This window comes from Homalodisca vitripennis, chromosome 3 (assembly GCF_021130785.1).
Source record: "Homalodisca vitripennis isolate AUS2020 chromosome 3, UT_GWSS_2.1, whole genome shotgun sequence".
NCBI classification, from domain to species: domain Eukaryota; kingdom Metazoa; phylum Arthropoda; class Insecta; order Hemiptera; family Cicadellidae; genus Homalodisca; species Homalodisca vitripennis.
Window position 1 is genome coordinate 193156543 of NC_060209.1, and position 20460 is coordinate 193177002.

General features: G+C 36.5%; 1 protein-coding gene across 1 annotated transcript in view; it reads left to right on the plus strand.

Annotated features, from left to right (window-relative positions):
• The window catches only part of LOC124357942 (myotubularin-related protein 13), an 89198-nt gene that overhangs the window by 23952 nt on the left and 44786 nt on the right, over positions 1-20460 (plus strand). The window contains 9 exon segments of the mRNA XM_046810077.1: positions 1494-1735; positions 3577-3885; positions 4406-4606; positions 5703-5884; positions 6513-6621; positions 8553-8759; positions 12083-12196; positions 18000-18134; positions 19419-19527. Of these exon segments, the coding sequence (XP_046666033.1) occupies positions 1494-1735; positions 3577-3885; positions 4406-4606; positions 5703-5884; positions 6513-6621; positions 8553-8759; positions 12083-12196; positions 18000-18134; positions 19419-19527 (1608 nt within the window).

Below are 20460 nucleotides of genomic sequence, written 5' to 3' on the forward strand. Positions count from 1 at the left end.
TGGTTTGTGTTGTTTTGACGTCATGTTTAAAACATTGGATGACAGGTGTTGTATTATATTATAACCTACATCGTTATCTAGACATCTAACATGTGGTTTGGTGTCAATTCAACTAAAAATTTAAATTGGCACAAAAGTTGAGTAATAAATATCTCCTTTTGTTATTTATGTTTTTGCTTGTTTAGAAAAAAATGTTTAACCTTTGGCTGTATACATATTGGATAACCATACCTTAATTATCATACTTTTAATAATTTACTAAGGTGTTTTTATTCAAAGTTTCTGGCACATTTTAAGAAAACAAATATTCTATTCTTTGGTCTTTGTCTTGAACACCATGCCCGCTCGTTCCCGGTTCTAAAATTTAATACTCAAAATGAAATTGAAATTTTCCAAATTACTTGATTTGACTTGAAAAACAAATTATACTTACATATTTAAACATAAATCAGAATCTCATTATCAAATTTTTCAACAAACCACAATCAAAGTACAAGTACATCATATAAATTAACGAATGTTGGTCTGTAGGTATCCGAAATGCACTAGTATTGTTCTGCGCGGTGATGACAGAGCAGCAGTCAGAGTACAAGTACATCATATCAATTAACGAATGTTTGTCTGTAGGTATCCGAAATGCACTAGTATTGTTCTGCGCGGTGATGACAGAGCAGCAGTCAGAGTACAAGTAGATCATATCAATTAACGAATGTTTGTCTGTAGGTATCCGAAATGCACTAGTATTGTTCTGCGCGGTGATGACAGAGCAGCAGTCAGAGTACAAGTACATCATATCAATTAACGAATGTTGGTCTGTAGGTATCCGAAATGCACTAGTATTGTTCTGCGCGGTGATGACAGAGCAGCAGTCAGAGTACAAGTAGATCATATCAATTAACGAATGTTTGTCTGTAGGTATCCGAAATGCACTAGTATTGTTCTGCGCGGTGATGACAGAGCAGCAGTCAGAGTACAAGTAGATCATATCAATTAACGAATGTTTGTCTGTAGGTATCCGAAATGCACTAGTATTGTTCTGCGCGCGGTGATGACAGAGCAGCAGTCAGAGTACAAGTAGATCATATCAATTAACGAATGTTTGTCTGTAGGTATCCGAAATGCACTAGTATTGTTCTGCGCGGTGATGACAGAGCAGCAGTCAGAGTACAAGTAGATCATATCAATTAACGAATGTTTGTCTGTAGGTATCCGAAATGCACTAGTATTGTTCTGCGCGGTGATGACAGAGCAGCAGTCAGAGTACAAGTAGATCATATCAATTAACAAATGTTTTTCTGTAGGTATCCGGAATGCACTAGTATTGTTCTGCGCGGTGATGACAGAGCAGCAGTCAGAGTACAAGTAGATCATATCAATTAACGAATGTTTGTCTGTAGGTATCCGAAATGCACTAGTATTGTTCTGCGCGGTGATGACAGAGCAGCAGTCAGAGTACAAGTAGATCATATCAATTAACAAATGTTTTTCTGTAGGTATCCGGAATGCACTAGTATTGTTCTGCGCGGTGATGACAGAGCAGAAGATCCTGTTCCAGTCTCGCAGCTACAGTCGACTGACGGAGGCGTGTCGTGCGCTCACTGCGCTCATGTACCCCTTCAAGTACAGCCACGTGTACATCCCTCTGCTGCCAGCCGCACTCGTGGAGGTGCTCTCCACCCCCACCCCCTTCGTCATGGGGGTGCACTCCTCGCTCAAGACTGATGTCTCGGAAATGGTAATTCGTTATAAGATGATGCTCTTTCACTGTCATGTATAATAGCAGTTGAGTAATAGGCCTACTGGAGCAGAATCATTTGTGTCTATCATAAACAAAAACTGATGTGTTGTGGGAACAGCTGTTTAGAAACATGATAACATAGGCCAGGCAGTTAAGCCATGGTGGAGGGAATGACGGTGTTAGTGTGGCAGCCCTGTTGTAGTATGTTCCACCATTCAACGGTAGGAGTTTTCCCTGATTGGTTGTTGCTCTTTTATTGATCCATATTTTATCAAGGATGGAATCATCGAAGATACTGTCAAATCCTTCGACCAGATCATATGTTGAATGTGTATTTGTCCTATAAAATCAAAATTTGAATATTATTATTTGTATTTTTTATAATCCTGTAACAGCTTCAAACTGCTCATGGGGTAACACGGACGACCATTTCTATATTACAATCCTGTGCCAAATCACCCCCATTATTTCCATTTTCAATCAGGTCTACTTCCCTGTCAGCATTTTCTGCTAGGCCTATAATAGGATTAGGCACATCAACATCATCTTCATTCTGTTCGTCTTCGTAAGGAAAACCCAAATCTGTATTTTCTACTATAGATTCATTGAAATTGTCACATATGTTTTCCTCATTATCAGTATCATGGTCTATAGATGAGCTTTATTCACCACCTCTATCTGAAAAGAACAAATCATCATTATGTTATCTGTCATCATAAGTTCAGTCATCATATTCATGCCAGTAATCATTCTATTTCACTATTTGTATATCTTTTTTTCTATACCATTGTAAAATTTACTCTGTTGAACTACAACACTCTAGTCTGTACTAAATCAAGTTGTAATTTTGAGGTTATTCTCAGCGAGTAAGCACAAATGAAAACAAACAGCTGTGTGCAAACACAAAATCCAACCATAATGTGACTTCACTAATCGCCGTAGCCTCAGATCACTCAAATATGAGTTTGGCATTATCGTATACTGATAGGTCAGAGATCAAAGGTTCATAAATAGACCATTGATGCTTCTTATTATTTATCTGTGTTAATGGTTTTACCAGTTTTATTTATTGTATTCTAGTATTTGTACTAGATCTATTGGATTTTTATCTTATTACTCTTAGTACAAGTTCAAGTTCAATTTTCTTTATTTTCTAAAAATACATAAATATATATATATATATAAAATTTACCTCCCAGTACACCTCAAGCGGCGCGTGCGGGAGTCCAGTTGAATCATACTTACAATTATTGTTAGTGTTCATTGTCCAATTTATATTCTTATAACATTGTCTTCACTTAAACCAAATTTACAAATCAGCATCAAGCAGTTTAAATCTAATGAATTGTATACCAGAAGAGCATAAACAATGTAATGACAAGCATTACAAATTTACAAGCAATAATAAATAAACATATATTCTAGGTAGTAACAAGCAGTCATCTGAAATATAATAACTAATACATTAACATTCCAAGTGGCTACAAACAATAAATAAATAGATGAAAAATAAATAATGCAGTAATAACAATAATAAGTAATAAATGTTGCAGTGGTAAACAATAGAATCTGACATTCCCAAACCAAATAAATAAATAATATAAGTATAAATAATCCAAGTGACAACAAGTAGTATAAACAATAATATATAGCTTTCAAACAGTACAACTTCAACACACTTTCAAACATATTCTTTTGGAAAGTTATTCGCTTGCAATGTACAAAAATAATGAAATAACAAGCAATCAAAGTGACGAGCAATAACAAATAAATATATATTCTTGTGGTTTGAAATTGAACTGTATGTTTTGTGTACATGATCTGTTCATTGTCGCCAGATGGATGTGATAGTGGCAGACCTGGACGGTGGTTCCCTCCTCGTGCCCGACGGAGTGTCTCTCCCTCTGCTCCCGGAACCGTTACTGAGCTCGGTGACGGAAGCACTAGGTCTGGTTCTGCAGCCCGAGTTGGGTGGGGCGGACCACGCCTTCCCCCCCACCCCACCACCTCGCCCTGCTCCACCTGCCATGCAGGACAAGGAGATCCGAGCGGTGTTCATGCGAGCTTTCGCTCAGCTAATGCAAGGATATCGCAGCTGTCTCACTATTATCCGGATACATCCAAAACCTGTCATTACTTTTCACAAGGTAGCCTATGCTGGATTAAACAGTGTAATAATGTAATGATACAACGTTGGGTCGTAAGTTACAATCAATATTTCAGTCATTTTATTATTGAGAGTGAACACACTTAGGATATGGTTGTAATTCAGTGCTAAACCTGACTTCTGCCTAGTGTACTCAACAGAACATAGCTCAATGGATAACTTCCAGAGAATAATTGTAGATTTCTAGTGTGAATTAACATTTTTAAACTGAATAAGAAACTTCAGTTTAGTTTACAATAACATTCAAATTAAACAGACAACTAATACAAACATTGAACAATTTTAAAACTGTTTACTCTATAAAACTATTTCACTCTCCTACAAAATTATTGGCAGTTATATAACTTGGTTGCTAATTTTAGTTTAAAATATTCTATACAATATGTTATATTAAATACTTTATATAGTTATGAGCATTTATTAATACTGATGGGGGTAAATGTAATGATGGCCCATTTATAATTAAGGTAACTCAGTAACATATGGTTTTGTGTGGTCAGGCTGCATTCCTGGGAGAGAGGGGACTGACGGACTGCGACTTCACAACACGAGTTCTGGATTGCATGTTCTTCACTGGCTTTGTATCGGAGCGGGGCCCGCCCTGGCGGCCGTGTGACCACTGGGATGAGCTGTATAGTAACATGGCGGACCTACAGCGGGCTGAGCTAGCAGATCGGACTCTAGTGCTGCAACACGTACAGGTGGGTTCGGATGGCACAAATTTATAAAACATAACAATTTTTGAAAAGGTATAAGAATATTTTTGTATTTCGGCACCTATAATTGAAAGAGTTCTGGGTATTGAAGGTTATATATCTAGAAGAGTACATATTTGACTGGTTAGTATTTGTTAGTAAAACTAACTTGGGAATTGCTAAACTAATGTTTGCAATAACATCCAGCCTAATAGACCTAATAGATACAAATGAATAACATATCTTCATCTCGTCCAGGTAATCAAGGTTCAAAGTTTGATTCTACATATTGATTCATCTTCTTCTTTGGGGGTGGCCTATTGCCATGGACTTAAGTCTCAAGGGCTTTTCGCGCACCCCAGAAGCACACGATGAGGCCGTCCAGTTTATGATTAATGGTTCCAGCAGTTCCACAAACCGCCCCTAGGGGAAGGCGTCTGTAGTACTGTTCTGCTCATTCTCATACCCAGATGCAACCTCCCCTTCTCTCACACTCAACGCTAACCCATTTCGAGACAGCCCTAAAGGATTCACACCTTGAAATACCGCAGAACAGTTGAGGGCCCGTTATAATTGACGCTGAGCCCCGGTTGGCCAGGGCAGCTCTTTCATTCCCAGGGATCCCCTCATAACCAGGAACCCAACAGTCACATTGTTGATTCTGGCAAGGGAAGAAACAACTTGATAGCAATTCCAGACAAGTTTGGATGTAAACACACAAGAGTCCAGCGCCATCAGTGATGCCTGACTACCCGTGAAAATATTGATCATCTTACTCGTATATCGCAGACAAAGATTCTCATGAGCACATTCCTGTATGATTACATACAGGATAAATATTTTGAATTCCGAGTTTTAGCTACTTTGGTGTCATAAGGCTTGCTTATACAAGCTTGATATACATCAAGCAACCCAACATGAACCTGAGTTATACCCACGTTGACTGGACAGCTATCTTGTCTAGAATTGCTTTAATGTTAGTGTTTAAAGTCCCTCCGTTCCTCTATCAATCCTTTATATACACTATATCTCATATCTGTAAGATGGACAAAAAAGGGTTTTTCCTTCAAACATAATAACAAGTTTAAAATGTTTTTTGCAGGACCTAGCGCACCAGTTATACCAGAACGAGAACCCAAACCAGCAGCCCTATGTACAGAAGATACTGAAACCACCAGAAGGAGCGTTTGCTCGCATACACCAGCCAGTGTTTCCCCACATAGACACAGAGAAGGTGCAGAAACTGATAGAGGAAGGACTGGCCAAGAGCAACTTGCAGACCAGGTCAGTCTTCACTTGGATATTTATAAGAGAAGCTTATGGTGGTGAAATCAATATTGTGGTTGAAAAAAAGTTTTTATGTTAAATTCATAACTCTCCCTAGATACAGAAGAAGTAGACGAAAGTGGAAAACCATATCATCATATGAGGAAGTGGCAGTGAAAATTAGTGATGCCGACACTTTATGCACTTTTCATACCGTCAAAATTAGCGATGCCAACACTTTATGTACTTTTCGTACTGTCAGAATTAGCGATTCCGATACTTTATGCACTTTTTGTACCATCAAAATTAGCGGTTGTCGACACTTTATGTACTTTTCGTACTGTCAGAATTAGCGATTCCGATACTTTATGCACTTTTTGTACCATCAAAATTAGCGGTGTCGACACTTATGTACTTTTCGTACTGTCAGAATTAGCTATTCCGATACTTTATGCACTTTTTGTACCATCAAAATTAGCGGTGTCGACACTTTATGCACATTTCGTACTGTCAAAATTAGCGATACTGCAGCACTCAAAGGGTTAAGTATTGGTCTATTATGTTTTTCCTTTTTCTCAACGTTTACCTGGCTTTAATTTTTACTACAATCAAATGTGGTTAATTCTGTTCTTTTAATTGCTAACAGATTGTTATCGTTGAAGCCGCCAGCTCCCAGGATAGTGCCCATGGAACTCCACATGACCAGTGCCATGGACAACAGGCACATAGTCAGCAACTCGGCTCGGAGACTAGAGGTAACTGTTGCCGCTTCATGTTTGTCACTGTTGTTCCACAGGAGACAACATTTCGGATCAAATATGCACAATATTGGTATTCCTTTAAAATTAATAAATAAACTCTTTTAAGTTTGTTGTATTTAAATTGGCCCTAATGTCACGTACACAAGCAAGATTTGAGAGGGGGGAGAGATATGAAATAAGAAGGATAGAAAGGAGATTCACCAATGAAAAGCAGACTGCAGATAAAAAAAATGAACCTCATGAAAAAACTAAATGAACCAAATTTCCATGTTATACCTGGGTGCAGACAACATGCTAGCTTCCAGCAATGCTAGTTATAGTTAGTTATAAATATACATAACCATAACATTTTAGCAGAATACAAAATACTTGTAATGTTAGCTAAATGATTATGAACATGTAAAAAATAATATTTTGTACTTTAATTTAAAACTAGCCCTTCAGTTTCTCCACTTTCTTATTTTCCACCACAGCATTGATATTTTTAACAAAGAAAAAGCCCAGATCTCCAGGTATCATTACTACACGAAACAAGTATATGTTGATGAGTGTCTATCACATACTCAAGTTTTAAAATGGTTTAACAAGTTCGCTGCTAAAATCCCTATGTAGAGTTCCGTGTATGCTGAAATCTTTTAATATATTTTTATTTACTTTTAGATTAAATATTATAGAAAAATATGAAAATTACTCATTAGTCACAAAAATTATCACTCTGTGCCATTTGGGAATGCGGTAACTGTGGTTACCACTAGCTTCTGAGGACAATCTTCCTTGCCAGCTGGTAACTAGTTACCGCTCGCACTAGGGAACACCCTTTTATGGCTGTGGGAATATTCCAAATGAATACATCTTAGCTAAGTGAACTGTATTTAATTCGTTTTAGACAAACAAACAATATTTATATGTAAATGTGTATACCAAAACTAATGTAAACGCTTATATACATCTCCGTTAACTCACTAAAATTCTGTTATTATTTACAAATATGTGGTGAGTAATTACAAAAAAATATATTTAAATGTTTACTTGAAATGATTGTAGTTTACAAACGTTGTACAAAAGTTTATAAAAATGTAAGAAAAAAGAACAAATAAGTTTACTAATACAAAATAGTGATACAAATGTGTATATATATCCTAACTAACCCACCCAAAAGTCGTTTATTATTTACAAATACTCAGATACTTGGTTATTGTATACCACTTGGTTCTGGGGGAGGATCCATTGTGTTGCACAATCACTTACTACTAAAAAAATCATTTAAAATAATGAAAATTTCTAGGGTGAAAACGAAGGGCATAAAAATGTAGGAAAAGTACCTCCCCAGGAGCAAGAAATACAGTGTTGTGATAGCTCGAGTGCTGGCCACACATGATCTCATTTCAGAACAAAGGCTCTGTGAAAACCATAGTTACCATCTGCAGCGAACGTGTTAAAGAATACAAAGAGGAAGGTGAAGAGAATGAAGATGAATCAAACTGGAGTGATCCTTAACGTCAACAGTAACCGAAATCACATTGAAAATTCAAACTAAAGATGGCAACAGTTGCGCATTTGTATGATTACTGAAATTAGAAGAATCAATAAAGAAACATTTTAGCAGAAAGACAGTCCAAAATATGGTGTTAAAGAACCTTTACACCTAAGTAAAAATACTCTGTCCCTTGTAAGGAACATTCACCTTTACTTGACTTCTTTGTCAGGATTATGTCCTGACAAATACATTTTGAGTCTAGGAATAAAAATATAAAAAGTACTATAATTCATGTTTTTCAGTGTACAAATCTTACATTTATTTAATTTTCTCATACAATACCTTAAAATACTTTATATTAGCAATTGTGCCAGCCAAAATTATACTTGATTTAAATAATCAAAACATATAACATAAACAATAATTTTAAAATTGTCTTGTTGTATAGGTATTGAAGAACTGCATCAATTGTATATTTGAGAACAAGATCTCAGATGCAAGAAAGACATTCCCAGCAGTGTTACGAGCTCTCAAGTCCCGGGCGGCACGACTAGCACTGTGTACTGAACTGGCACAGCATGTGGTCGGGAACAAGGCCATGCTAGAACACCAGCAGTTTGATCTGGTCGTCAGGCTCATGAACTGTGCTCTGCAGGTCAGTAGTAACCGTAGATCTTACCTATCCTTTGTGTACTGAGCTGGCACAGCATGTAGTCGGCAACAAGGCCATGCTAGAACACCAGCAGTTTGATCTGGTCGTCAGGCTCATGAACTGTGCTCTGCAGGTCAGTAGTAACCGTAGATCTTATCTATCCTTTGTGTACTGAGCTGGCACAGCATGTGGTCGGGAACAAGGCCATGCTAGAACACCAGCAGTTTGATCTGGTCGTCAGGCTCATGAACTGTGCTCTGCAGGTCAGTAGTAACCGTAGATCTTATCTATCCTTTGTGTCCTGAGCTGGCACAGCATGTGGTCGGGAACAAGGCCATGCTAGAACACCAGCAGTTTGATCTGGTCGTCAGGCTCATGAACTGTGCTCTGCAGGTCAGTAGTAACCGTAGATCTTATCTATCCTTTGTGTCCTGAGCTGGCACAGCATGTGGTCGGGAACAAGGCCATGCTAGAACACCAGCAGTTTGATCTGGTCGTCAGGCTCATGAACTGTGCTCTGCAGGTCAGTAGTAACCGTAGATCTTATCTATCCTTTGTGTCCTGAGCTGGCACAGCATGTGGTCGGGAACAAGGCCATGCTAGAACACCAGCAGTTTGATCTGGTCGTCAGGCTCATGAACTGTGCTCTGCAGGTCAGTAGTAACCGTAGATCTTATCTATCCTTTGTGTCCTGAGCTGGCACAGCATGTGGTCGGGAACAAGGCCATGCTAGAACACCAGCAGTTTGATCTGGTCGTCAGGCTCATGAACTGTGCTCTGCAGGTCAGTAGTAACCGTAGATCTTATCTATCCTTTGTGTACTGAGCTGGCACAGCATGTGGTCGGGAACAAGGCCATGCTAGAACACCAGCAGTTTGATCTGGTCGTCAGGCTCATGAACTGTGCTCTGCAGGTCAGTAGTAACCGTAGATCTTATCTATCCTTTGTGTCCTGAGCTGGCACAGCATGTGGTCGGGAACAAGGCCATGCTAGAACACCAGCAGTTTGATCTGGTCGTCAGGCTCATGAACTGTGCTCTGCAGGTCAGTAGTAACCGTAGATCTTATCTATCCTTTGTGTCCTGAGCTGGCACAGCATGTGGTCGGGAACAAGGCCATGCTAGAACACCAGCAGTTTGATCTGGTCGTCAGGCTCATGAACTGTGCTCTGCAGGTCAGTAGTAACCGTAGATCTTATCTATCCTTTGTGTCCTGAGCTGGCACAGCATGTGGTCGGGAACAAGGCCATGCTAGAACACCAGCAGTTTGATCTGGTCGTCAGGCTCATGAACTGTGCTCTGCAGGTCAGTAGTAACCGTAGATCTTATCTATCCTTTGTGTCCTGAGCTGGCACAGCATGTGGTCGGGAACAAGGCCATGCTAGAACACCAGCAGTTTGATCTGGTCGTCAGGCTCATGAACTGTGCTCTGCAGGTCAGTAGTAACCGTAGATCTTATCTATCCTTTGTGTACTGAGCTGGCACAGCATGTGGTCGGGAACAAGGCCATGCTAGAACACCAGCAGTTTGATCTGGTCGTCAGGCTCATGAACTGTGCTCTGCAGGTCAGTAGTAACCGTAGATCTTATCTATCCTTTGTGTACTGAGCTGGCACAGCATGTGGTCGGGAACAAGGCCATGCTAGAACACCAGCAGTTTGATCTGGTCGTCAGGCTCATGAACTGTGCTCTGCAGGTCAGTAGTAACCGTAGATCTTATCTATCCTTTGTGTACTGAGCTGGCACAGCATGTGGTCGGGAACAAGGCCATGCTAGAACACCAGCAGTTTGATCTGGTCGTCAGGCTCATGAACTGTGCTCTGCAGGTCAGTAGTAACCGTAGATCTTATCTATCCTTTGTGTACTGAGCTGGCACAGCATGTGGTCGGGAACAAGGCCATGCTAGAACACCAGCAGTTTGATCTGGTCGTCAGGCTCATGAACTGTGCTCTGCAGGTCAGTAGTACCGTAGATCTTACTTTAGACATTTGTGATTTATATTTTAACTAGCAGTTACCCGCGGCTTCACACGCAATTTCCTGTTAAAAAACTGTATTTATGTATTCTTTTTCTATGACATAATAAATAGTCCTGAGGTAATCGATAGTCACTCAAAGATATTTAATCTCCTGATCCATTTCAGATTTAAGTTAGTAGAACAGTGTTTTGGGTTCCTGAAGTTGTAAAGTGAAACAGTTTTTATAAGATTCGTATTTCCCTCCAACATTCCATGATAATTTATTGAAGTTCCCCGATTTCAATAACAATAACAGTTTGTCTCAATGACGAGAGTGTATCGCATAAGTAAAAAGTTGCTGCGGTCAATATGAGTCCGGTCGTTTAAATTCACTGCCGGTCTTAATCTATTTACAGTTCCATAATTCAATTATGCTGTAGCACTAACCGAAAAAAATGATCTCATTTGTTGGTTACAGAATCCAACTTAGAATAATTTTTGGTGCTTAAGTGATTTTTATATTTTCACTGATTAATAAATATTTTTAAGGGCAAGAGTGTGTTATCCCCATTTGCTTTTCCTCAGCTACAGTAAAAACGCCATTCATAATGTCAAAGGAGCTAACCAGACTTGATTACCTTATGTGCAAACATTCACAGCTTTGTACAATAAGGTAGTTTTTATAACAGCGTATATATGTAGCATTTCCATAGCATTAGATGGTTTGTTGATCATTGGCTCAATCAAAATTTAAAATTAGATAATAACTTCATCTTTGCAATCTGTATTACACTACTGATCAAACAGTTTACAACAATAAAATATTTTCTAAAATTTTAATGTAATCAAATTTTTCTGCCTCTTAATTGAACTTCAGCTGAAAGTGTTAACAGCTGTTAAGTATCAGTTCACTTTCTATTATGTGTCGTAGCGCAGTCTACCAGATCCAATATAAAACACTCCAAAATCAACTACAGTTTACAAATAAAAATTGGTTAAATAAACAATTTAAATTTGACTGAATTGTAAATATAAACCATTCTCGAATCCACCTGAAGACACACAACAAATTTCATTAAAATCGGTCCATCCGTTTAGGAGTAGTTCAGTGACATACATTCGCGCACAAGAAATTTATAAATATGTACATATGATAACTTAATTAATGTACATATTTTATTGTTTTGTAAACATTTCCTTCTAGTGTTTATGTGAATATTATTAATCTTTTTTTTTCTTCTTTAATTATAGGAACGGCTTATTATATTATAATAAAAAAATAATATGCTATATAATTTGTTGACTTGTCTATTACATGATATGTGATTGTACTTCTTGCATTCTATAATAGCTTGTCTGTGTTGTTGGGCAGGATGGGTCTTCCATGGATGAGTATGGAGTGGCAGCAGCATTGCTACCTCTGGCCAACGCCTTCTGCAGAAAACTTTGCACTGGCGTCATACAATTCGCCTACACCTGCATCCAGGTACGAAACGGATTCAACCTTAAACCATCTTTCACCAACGTTTGCAGGACGTTTTGTTCAGTTTAATAGTATTAAACACAAGAATTGTGTAAGGATTGTACGCAATAGTAAATGATTATATCAAAATAAGGTTAATAATGTGCCCATTTTATGGCCTGCCATCGTGTAAATTTAAACTATGGAAAAGTAGACATTAGTTATCCTTTATTTGCACATAACGTATTATATGGGTACCAGACACATGATACAGGTGCATCGTCATATGACATAGAATATTAACTAACCTAACAAAAACATATTTTGTATATACAATTCGCACTCATAACAGATAATACAATCAAAATAAATAAAAAAGAAAAAATTTAAAACGGGAGGGTGTAGCGAATTAGTTCCAGCTATCAAGCAGGTACTCCTCCAAGGAGTAATATGCCTCCTTCACCAACGTATCCTTTACAGCCTTTAACATAATTTGTTTTTGATCAAGACAAGCGACATGGGGAGGGGTTTTGTTAAAAAGGTTTAAAGGCATATATAAATAAGACTTTTTCAAATAAGGACAGAATACAGTGGGGATACTGAAATTTTGAATTATTCCTTTTATTAACCCTGGATCTGGTAGTAATTTTTGTTACAGATTGCAGGCCATTTTTGAGTAATATGTACCCATACTTGTAAAAATGTAAAAATTACATCTTTACTATAAACCTATTTGTGTAATACATGATTTTTTTGTAATACATTTTGGGTAAAGTTTACTGGTGTGTATATTCTGAGAATTTTGTTTCTTCATGAGTGGAATTGTCAAATCGAAATCTCTGTTTTACATATGATTTATCAAGGACATTCAAAGAGGTCAAAATTAAATTCTTGAATAAAGAAATAAAACACATGTCACCTCCCACAAAAAACCATACTCTGACAAGCAATAACCGTTTTAAAATTCTAGAAATAGAAGATGATGTTGAAGATGATTTAAGAGAGAATTAAATAGTCATTTTAAATAATAAACCCACCCAGACATCGCACTTCTTAAATAAAAAATCCTGTAAAAATGTCAAACAAAAATATATAGAAACTCATACACCCAAATCTGTATCAACATCAGCTGCTTCAATCAAGAAACAACTTCTCATCATGGCTGATAGTCATGGAAAAAATTTAAGTTCACTGGTTCAGCAAAGATCTTCAATTAACGTATTTGTTCGGCCTGAAGCAAAGTTTAGTGGGGTGGTGGAAGATATTACAGCCTTAAGCAAGAACTTTACTAAAGATGACAGTGTCCTTATCATAGCTGGAACAAACAATATGGAAACCATGGGTATAAAACGTTTCCTGAATGAGGTTCAAGAATTGCTTAATAAGTCCAATGATTTGAATCTGATCTTAGCCACATTACCAATGAGGCATGACCAGTCTAATTTAGATTTGAAAATTTCTGTAATTAATAGAGAAATTGAAAGTATTGCTGCTAACAGAAATTGTCCTGTGCTACCACTCCACCATCTACCTCGCCATCTTTATACAAATCATGGATTAAATATGAACAAGAGAGGTAAATCAAGAGTAGCTGAAATGATAGTAAAAATCATCAACAAAAATAATAATCTAAATAAAACTCACTCTACGCTGAACACCCCTTGTCCATCTTTATTACCCATAGAGGGCGGAATTTCTGTTGTGGAAGCCGACATGAGGGAAGTTTTCAAAGAAGTCAAGAATACTTCATCAATTGCATTAGCACATTCTGTGTCATCAGATTTTCATATGTCAGCCGGAGTGGCTGTGACTTTTACAGAGACTATCGTTCGTGAATCAACATCCCCCAGGTCCCAGGATCAGAGTGTTTTGTGTAGCCCTGAAAGTCAGTCTAGTTTTAATGAGTGTGTAATTGAGGTAGAAGAGTGCAGTGCAAACAATACTACACACCAACTAAATAGTTTGTATACAACTTCACCCTTAAACATAAGTAAGCAGGATATTTAGCACTATCAAAAGTAGTAAGCCTACAAAACAAAAAAATCAAAAGTCACCATTGGCCTATAAATCTGAGAACTTAACTTTAAATTTATTATTTTTAAATATTCAAGGCCTATTCAACAAAACATTAACCCTAGAAACTTTTTTAACATCTAATAATTTGGACGTAATTGGTTTATCTGAGCATTGGCTTAAAGAAGTAGAAATTTTCTCAGCTTTGCCTGATGGTTATTTTTGTAAAAATGCATATTGTAGAACTGAACATATTAGAGGGGGTTCCTTAGTACGTACACATAAGAGTTTGAATGTAGGAATGTGTGATGTTGGTCAGTTGTGTTCTGAGTTGGATTTAGAGGCAGCAGCTGTTTTTGTGGATAATTTAAAATTGATTGTTTTAACTATATATCACTCTCCATCAGGTAACCCAAATACTTTTCTTGACTCTTTTGACAAATTGCTGCGGTTTTTGACAAAATGGTCAAATTATACATCTGTGATTGGAGGGGACTTTAATATTATAACTTTGATGTAACTAAAGGTAGTAGATTCTCAAACCAATTCCTTAATCTCTTGCGACAGTATAACTTTTATCATTTGAATACTAAACCTACTCGAAAAAATAACTGTCTTGACAATATTTTTGTAAATTGCCATAGAAATAATGTACTAAATTGTAGTATTTTTAATTTTCCATATTTGGACCATTGTCGTCTCACACTGAATTTGAATATCACTGATTTTACTTCACAAAACCACACAAACATACCCAATAGTATGCAGTTTCTTAAAGTTATTTTACCTAAACAAAAAATCTTCAAGTTAACAGATAGATTGGCTTACTATGATTGGAATAATATTTTGAGCTCTGATGTTGTCGGTGCTCGGAGTGTCTATTCTGTCATTCTTTATATATTGACAAACAGTATATATTTCAGTATATATTTATATATTTCTCTAAACCAGTAAGAGTTAATTCCAACAGTGGTAAAAAAAGAATAATGCCTGGTTCAATAATGAGTTAGCTGCTATGAAAAGTAGATTAATTTTCTTAGACGTCTTAGTTAAGAATAATATGAGGAATTTCCATGAAATTAAACAAACATACAATTACTTGAAGAATCATTAAAGAAAAAGTATTAAAGAGGCTAAAATCAAATTTAATAAAAATATAATAGAAAATAGTATTAACAAATGCAGAGCGGCATGGAATATCATTAAAAGTAATAATAATGTTAGTACCGTAAGTTTAAAAAATTCAGTAATATTCCCAGGCACTTTTAATAATTACTTTTTGGATTCAGTGGAGACTATTAAGAACAAAATAGGCTCTGCCCCTTCTAACTCAGTGCAGCTGCTTGCATCTGTTGAGAAACCTGTTCCAAATGTACATTTTACCTGGAATATAATAACACCACTGGATGTAATTAATGCAACTAAGCGTTTAAAAAACTCTAATTGTAATGATGTTTATCAAATGTCCAATAATCTTCTAAAACAAATCATTGATAACATATCTTTGCCACTATCCTGCTGCTTTAATCTTTGCCTGTTAGAAGGAATCTTTCCTAATGAATTCAAAATTGAAAGAATTAGTCCAATTTTTAAAAAGGGATCTAAAGACAAACCTGAAAGTTACAGACCCATTTCAGTTATTCCTGTAATATCAAAAATATTTGAGCTTTTGGTTTTTGATCAGCTAAGTGCCTATTTTGAGAAAAATAATCTTTTAAGTATTTCTCAATTTGGATTTAGAAAAGGTAAATCCACAGTAGATGCAATAGATAAGCTGGTGCACGAAGTGCTACTAGCATTTGAAAATAAGGTTTTTGCTCAGGCTACCTTTTGTGACCTGAGCAAAGCCTTTGATTGTGTAAATCACTCGGAATTATTGTTAAAACTTAAATACTATGGTGTTCAAAATTTGCAACTTGAATTTTTTAAATCTTATCTTTTTGAGCGGAAGTAGAAGGTTCTAGTGAATAGTGATTGGTCACAGGTAGTTACAATTAAATATGGTGTCCCCCAGGGATCGGTTTTAGGTCCTCTTCTCTTTTTAATTAGTATAAATGACCTTCCTGCTTTTATTGACTGTAAATCAATATTGTATGCAGATGATACCACTTTCCTCAACATTAATTCAAACATTGATGAGCTTAATATCTTGGCACAAAGTGCTCTGGATAAGGCATCGGATTGGTTTAAAGCAAACAGTTTTCTTTTAAATGAAGATAAAATCCAAAACATAATTTTTACTTTAAGAGCTATTGGTATTGATAATAATTTAGATAAATATTCAAATCAAGTAAAATTTCTAGGAGTTTGTTTTGATAAAAATTTAACATGGGGTTCTCATATTGATTACATGATTACATTAGCTCAAAATTATCTAGGGTTATTTTTTTTTTTAATTAAAAAGCTTACTAATTGTATTGAAACAAATTATATTAGATCCGCTTATTTTTCTTATTTCCAATCAATTTTTAGATATGGTTTAATATTTTATGGAAACTGCAGCAGGATAGATGAAATATTAATTTTACAAAAAAAGCAATCAGGATCATATGTGGTGTTAATTTTTTGGAACATTGTAAACCTTTATTTATATACTTAAAAATTCAAACTATTTTCAACTTATACATATATGACTTAGTTTTGTATACTTTTCAATACCCTAACAATATTAAGTATGCTGATCATAGCTACAATACCAGGAGTAAGGCAAGTAGGCTTACTACAATCAATTTCTGCAGACTAAATAAAACCATTAATAACCAGGTTGTTTCACTAAAACTTTACAACAAATTAGGTAATTTAATAAATATATACCCTAAAAAAGTGTTTTGCAATAAATTTTATAATTGGCTTCTAAACAATCCTTTTTATTCTGTAGATGAATTTTTTGCTGTATCCCATATTAATTTATAATTATATCTAAAGCTAACTAAGGATAATTGTTTATATTTCATGGATGTGCTTACATATGTCTTATATTTTAGTATGTAAACATGTATTTATTTATTGACTTGGCTACTGGCTGTAAAGTGACTTTGTCGATGAGTGCAAAAACTTAATATGACAATAAATATTATTATTATTATTATCATAGAAGCGTGAACTGCAATGCCCAAGTTTCTGTTGATATTAAGATCTCTTTAACAATGCCAGAGTTGCAAACCATTAAATTAATTCAATCAGCCATTGATTCATTTTAAAGTGGTCTAGAATCAACCATAAGTCCTTAATATCAATAAAGTGATGTTACTTTGACTTATAAACTTAATTTTTTGTTAATTATTCACAGGAATGTAAGCAGTACAGTAAGATAAGAAGAAACACATTGAATCTATGTGTTCTCATAGATTTTAAGTTTATCTTTAGTGAACTTTTAAGCAGCATTCTTGGGTTTTTATGGGTTGTCGCATTTAGATCTACAAATATTCTTGTCTCATAGTTTACAAGATGGTCTGGAATATTCCAGAGCTGGCTGCAGCTGTGAAAAGAGTCTTCCTGCTCTTCCAGTTTATGTGTAGACTTGTTTTTCCACACAGTTATGAACATCCGTCTTGCTATACTACCAGAAAACATGTCTAAATTTGTTCATACTTATTATCGCAGGTCTAAAAGAACGTGAACATGTGGACAGTGTGATTGTGATCTGTGTGTCACTGTCACTACATATTATTTTGCAGCTAAAATATTAAACGTAAATATTTAGGATGCATACAAACTGTTGACTCTAATGTGTTGTAGGTTCATTATTGGATGTGACTGTGTGAATTTGTTATGGTATATCTAAAGGACAGCCATTGCCACCGTGATGTTGCAGGAGCATGCTGTGTGGACCAACCAACAGTTCTGGGAGGCAGCCTTCTACCAGGACGTCCAGAGAGACATCAAGGCCTTGTACCTCAACATCAGTGATAACTCCCACCACACGGCCAGTCCCATCAGTCCGAAGGAGGTCAGTGTCTAAAACTGTTTGTGGCTTAACAGAATAAGGTCTAACAGCATAAAGAAATATATATAAAATTCATATTGTTGCCTATACAACTAAGTGTAAATGTATAAAATTAAAATCATCATGAGTTTTATAGTTTTTAGAGTACGTAATTCAGAATATGAGGAATGCCTGAGGCAGCAATTGGAATGTTTTTTTTTTCTTTTAAGATAAGAAGCTTATAAATTGCACTTAGTCCTATAAGAACCTTAGCGCTGCTTCCGGAGTGACAGGAAATTCAGGATGTGTAAGGTTAGGGGGTAGGGGCTGCCTCCTATCGAGATCCATGAGGAAGAATTAGGGCACTAATCTCAAAGTCATGTCCCCTCAGAAGAAGGGGAGGCTAGCTCTGAACCAGCCTCTCCAGTCAAAGCAGGCAGGGGATAGCACACCCTTGTTGAGGCTAGCAAGAACCTCTGATACTGAGGGAACGGACCCCACCAACTCCAACAATCATCTCCCGCAGTAGACTAGACCTAACGAATCACCCTTGCACCTCAGAATCTCGACAATGTGGTTAGTGATGTGCTGCTCCTGGACATCCATGAGGTGCCCAGATTTAAGTGACACATCAGTTTTTGCTATGCCCAGTGGTAGGTTCAACTGGAAGGTATAAACCAGCCAGAAGTGATCTATGCTGAGTGTTGGAATATGTTACTTTAGACTATTTTGGCTAGGAAGACCGTGTTCATTTTGAGGCGTTTGGTTCACCTGCAAAGAAACATTATAGCACTTGTAGCAGAAAAATAAAGATCTCTGAATGGTGCTTGCTGATAGTAGAAACATAGCAACAGCAGCTAAATCTTGTACTGAGTACTTATTCTCATAAAGGGTTAGTTACCTATTAAAATTATTCTTATTCCTGTTACTCTCTAATCACGTAGCAAAAAAAAATAAATCGATTGGGCACTCTTGGATCAATACAATTTCAACTATAATTATAACACCTTTTTACTTTCAACTCTTTGATTTCCAAGCATCCTGTGTCTAATATTGTGAGAGGTATCACAACCTATTGCGTGAGTTAAGGCGTAAAAGTAACCTGTCTGCAAATCGTTGGATTGTTTCTATGTACTAGATATTGTAGATGGTGACTGACATCTTATAGTGGGGGATATATTTTGAAGATTTGAAAGTATATGATAGCATTAAAATAAAAGTTAATGGGAATGTTATTGTTCGGATTAATTGTTTGTTTGTACAGGCTTGTAAAAAAGAATCCACAACTGTAAAAATCAATGTTTTCAGGCAAAGGAGTTTTCCTGGAAAGACCGAAAGAATCTGAGCCGAGCCCAAGAACCTTCTGCTCTGGAAATAGCTGCTGAACAGATGAGGGTATGGAACTCTATAGATCCAGGTAATATCATAAACTGCCAAAATATCATGCAAGATTCTAGCAATAGTTATTGTTGTACAGTATCTTTTGTGATTTGTGTCTTAAATACCTTTAGTTTACAACTACAGAATAAATTTGTCTGAATCATACTTGGATGACTTTTATATCATGTAATTTAACGTATAGGATAAATTGTGTTTCTATTAACTTCAGTAAAATATCTTAACCTTTTGGATGCCAACGTACCGGTATTACGGCCGTCGGCTACTCAACTGAAAATCGCCAACGGCCGTAATATAGGTATGTCACGTTTTTCGCCTGTAATTTTCTTATAGTTCATCTTATTGCCGCGAAATTTGGACTAATCGATAGTCGATTAGTTGCTTTGCAACCACAAAGTAGTTAATTCCTTTATGGACTGTTTGTTTGGTCGTATTTGAGCTTCGCAGCTGTTGAATTGTTTTGTCGAGATTGAGGTTACGTTCGTGTTGCTATGCGTTGTTTACGTTTGTAATTCTCTCATTACTTTCGATGTTAGGGCATTTTTACTATGCCCCTTTTATTAGATTCATTGGTACTTTGGGATTATACAGACCACACCCAGACATGAATCGTTATTTGACATTTAGCTTCAACTGATTAATAGATTAGCGTAGAACAATATTTCGTCGATATAAAACAGGAATTGTCTTATCGCAAACCCCTCCCCATCCTCAGACAGTTGACATTTAGCTTCTACTGATTACTAGAATAGCGTAGAACAATATTTCGTCAGTATAAAACAGGAATTGTCTTATCGCAAACCCCTCCCCATCCTCAGACAGAGGTCAAAGTCGAGCGGTTTAGTAGATAACGTGATTGCAGAGTCTCGCTGCCCGTTCGCGTTGTTGTACTTTCGTATTTTACCCCTACATTTTTTCAAACACAAAAATTCAACAGAAACAAACATTATCA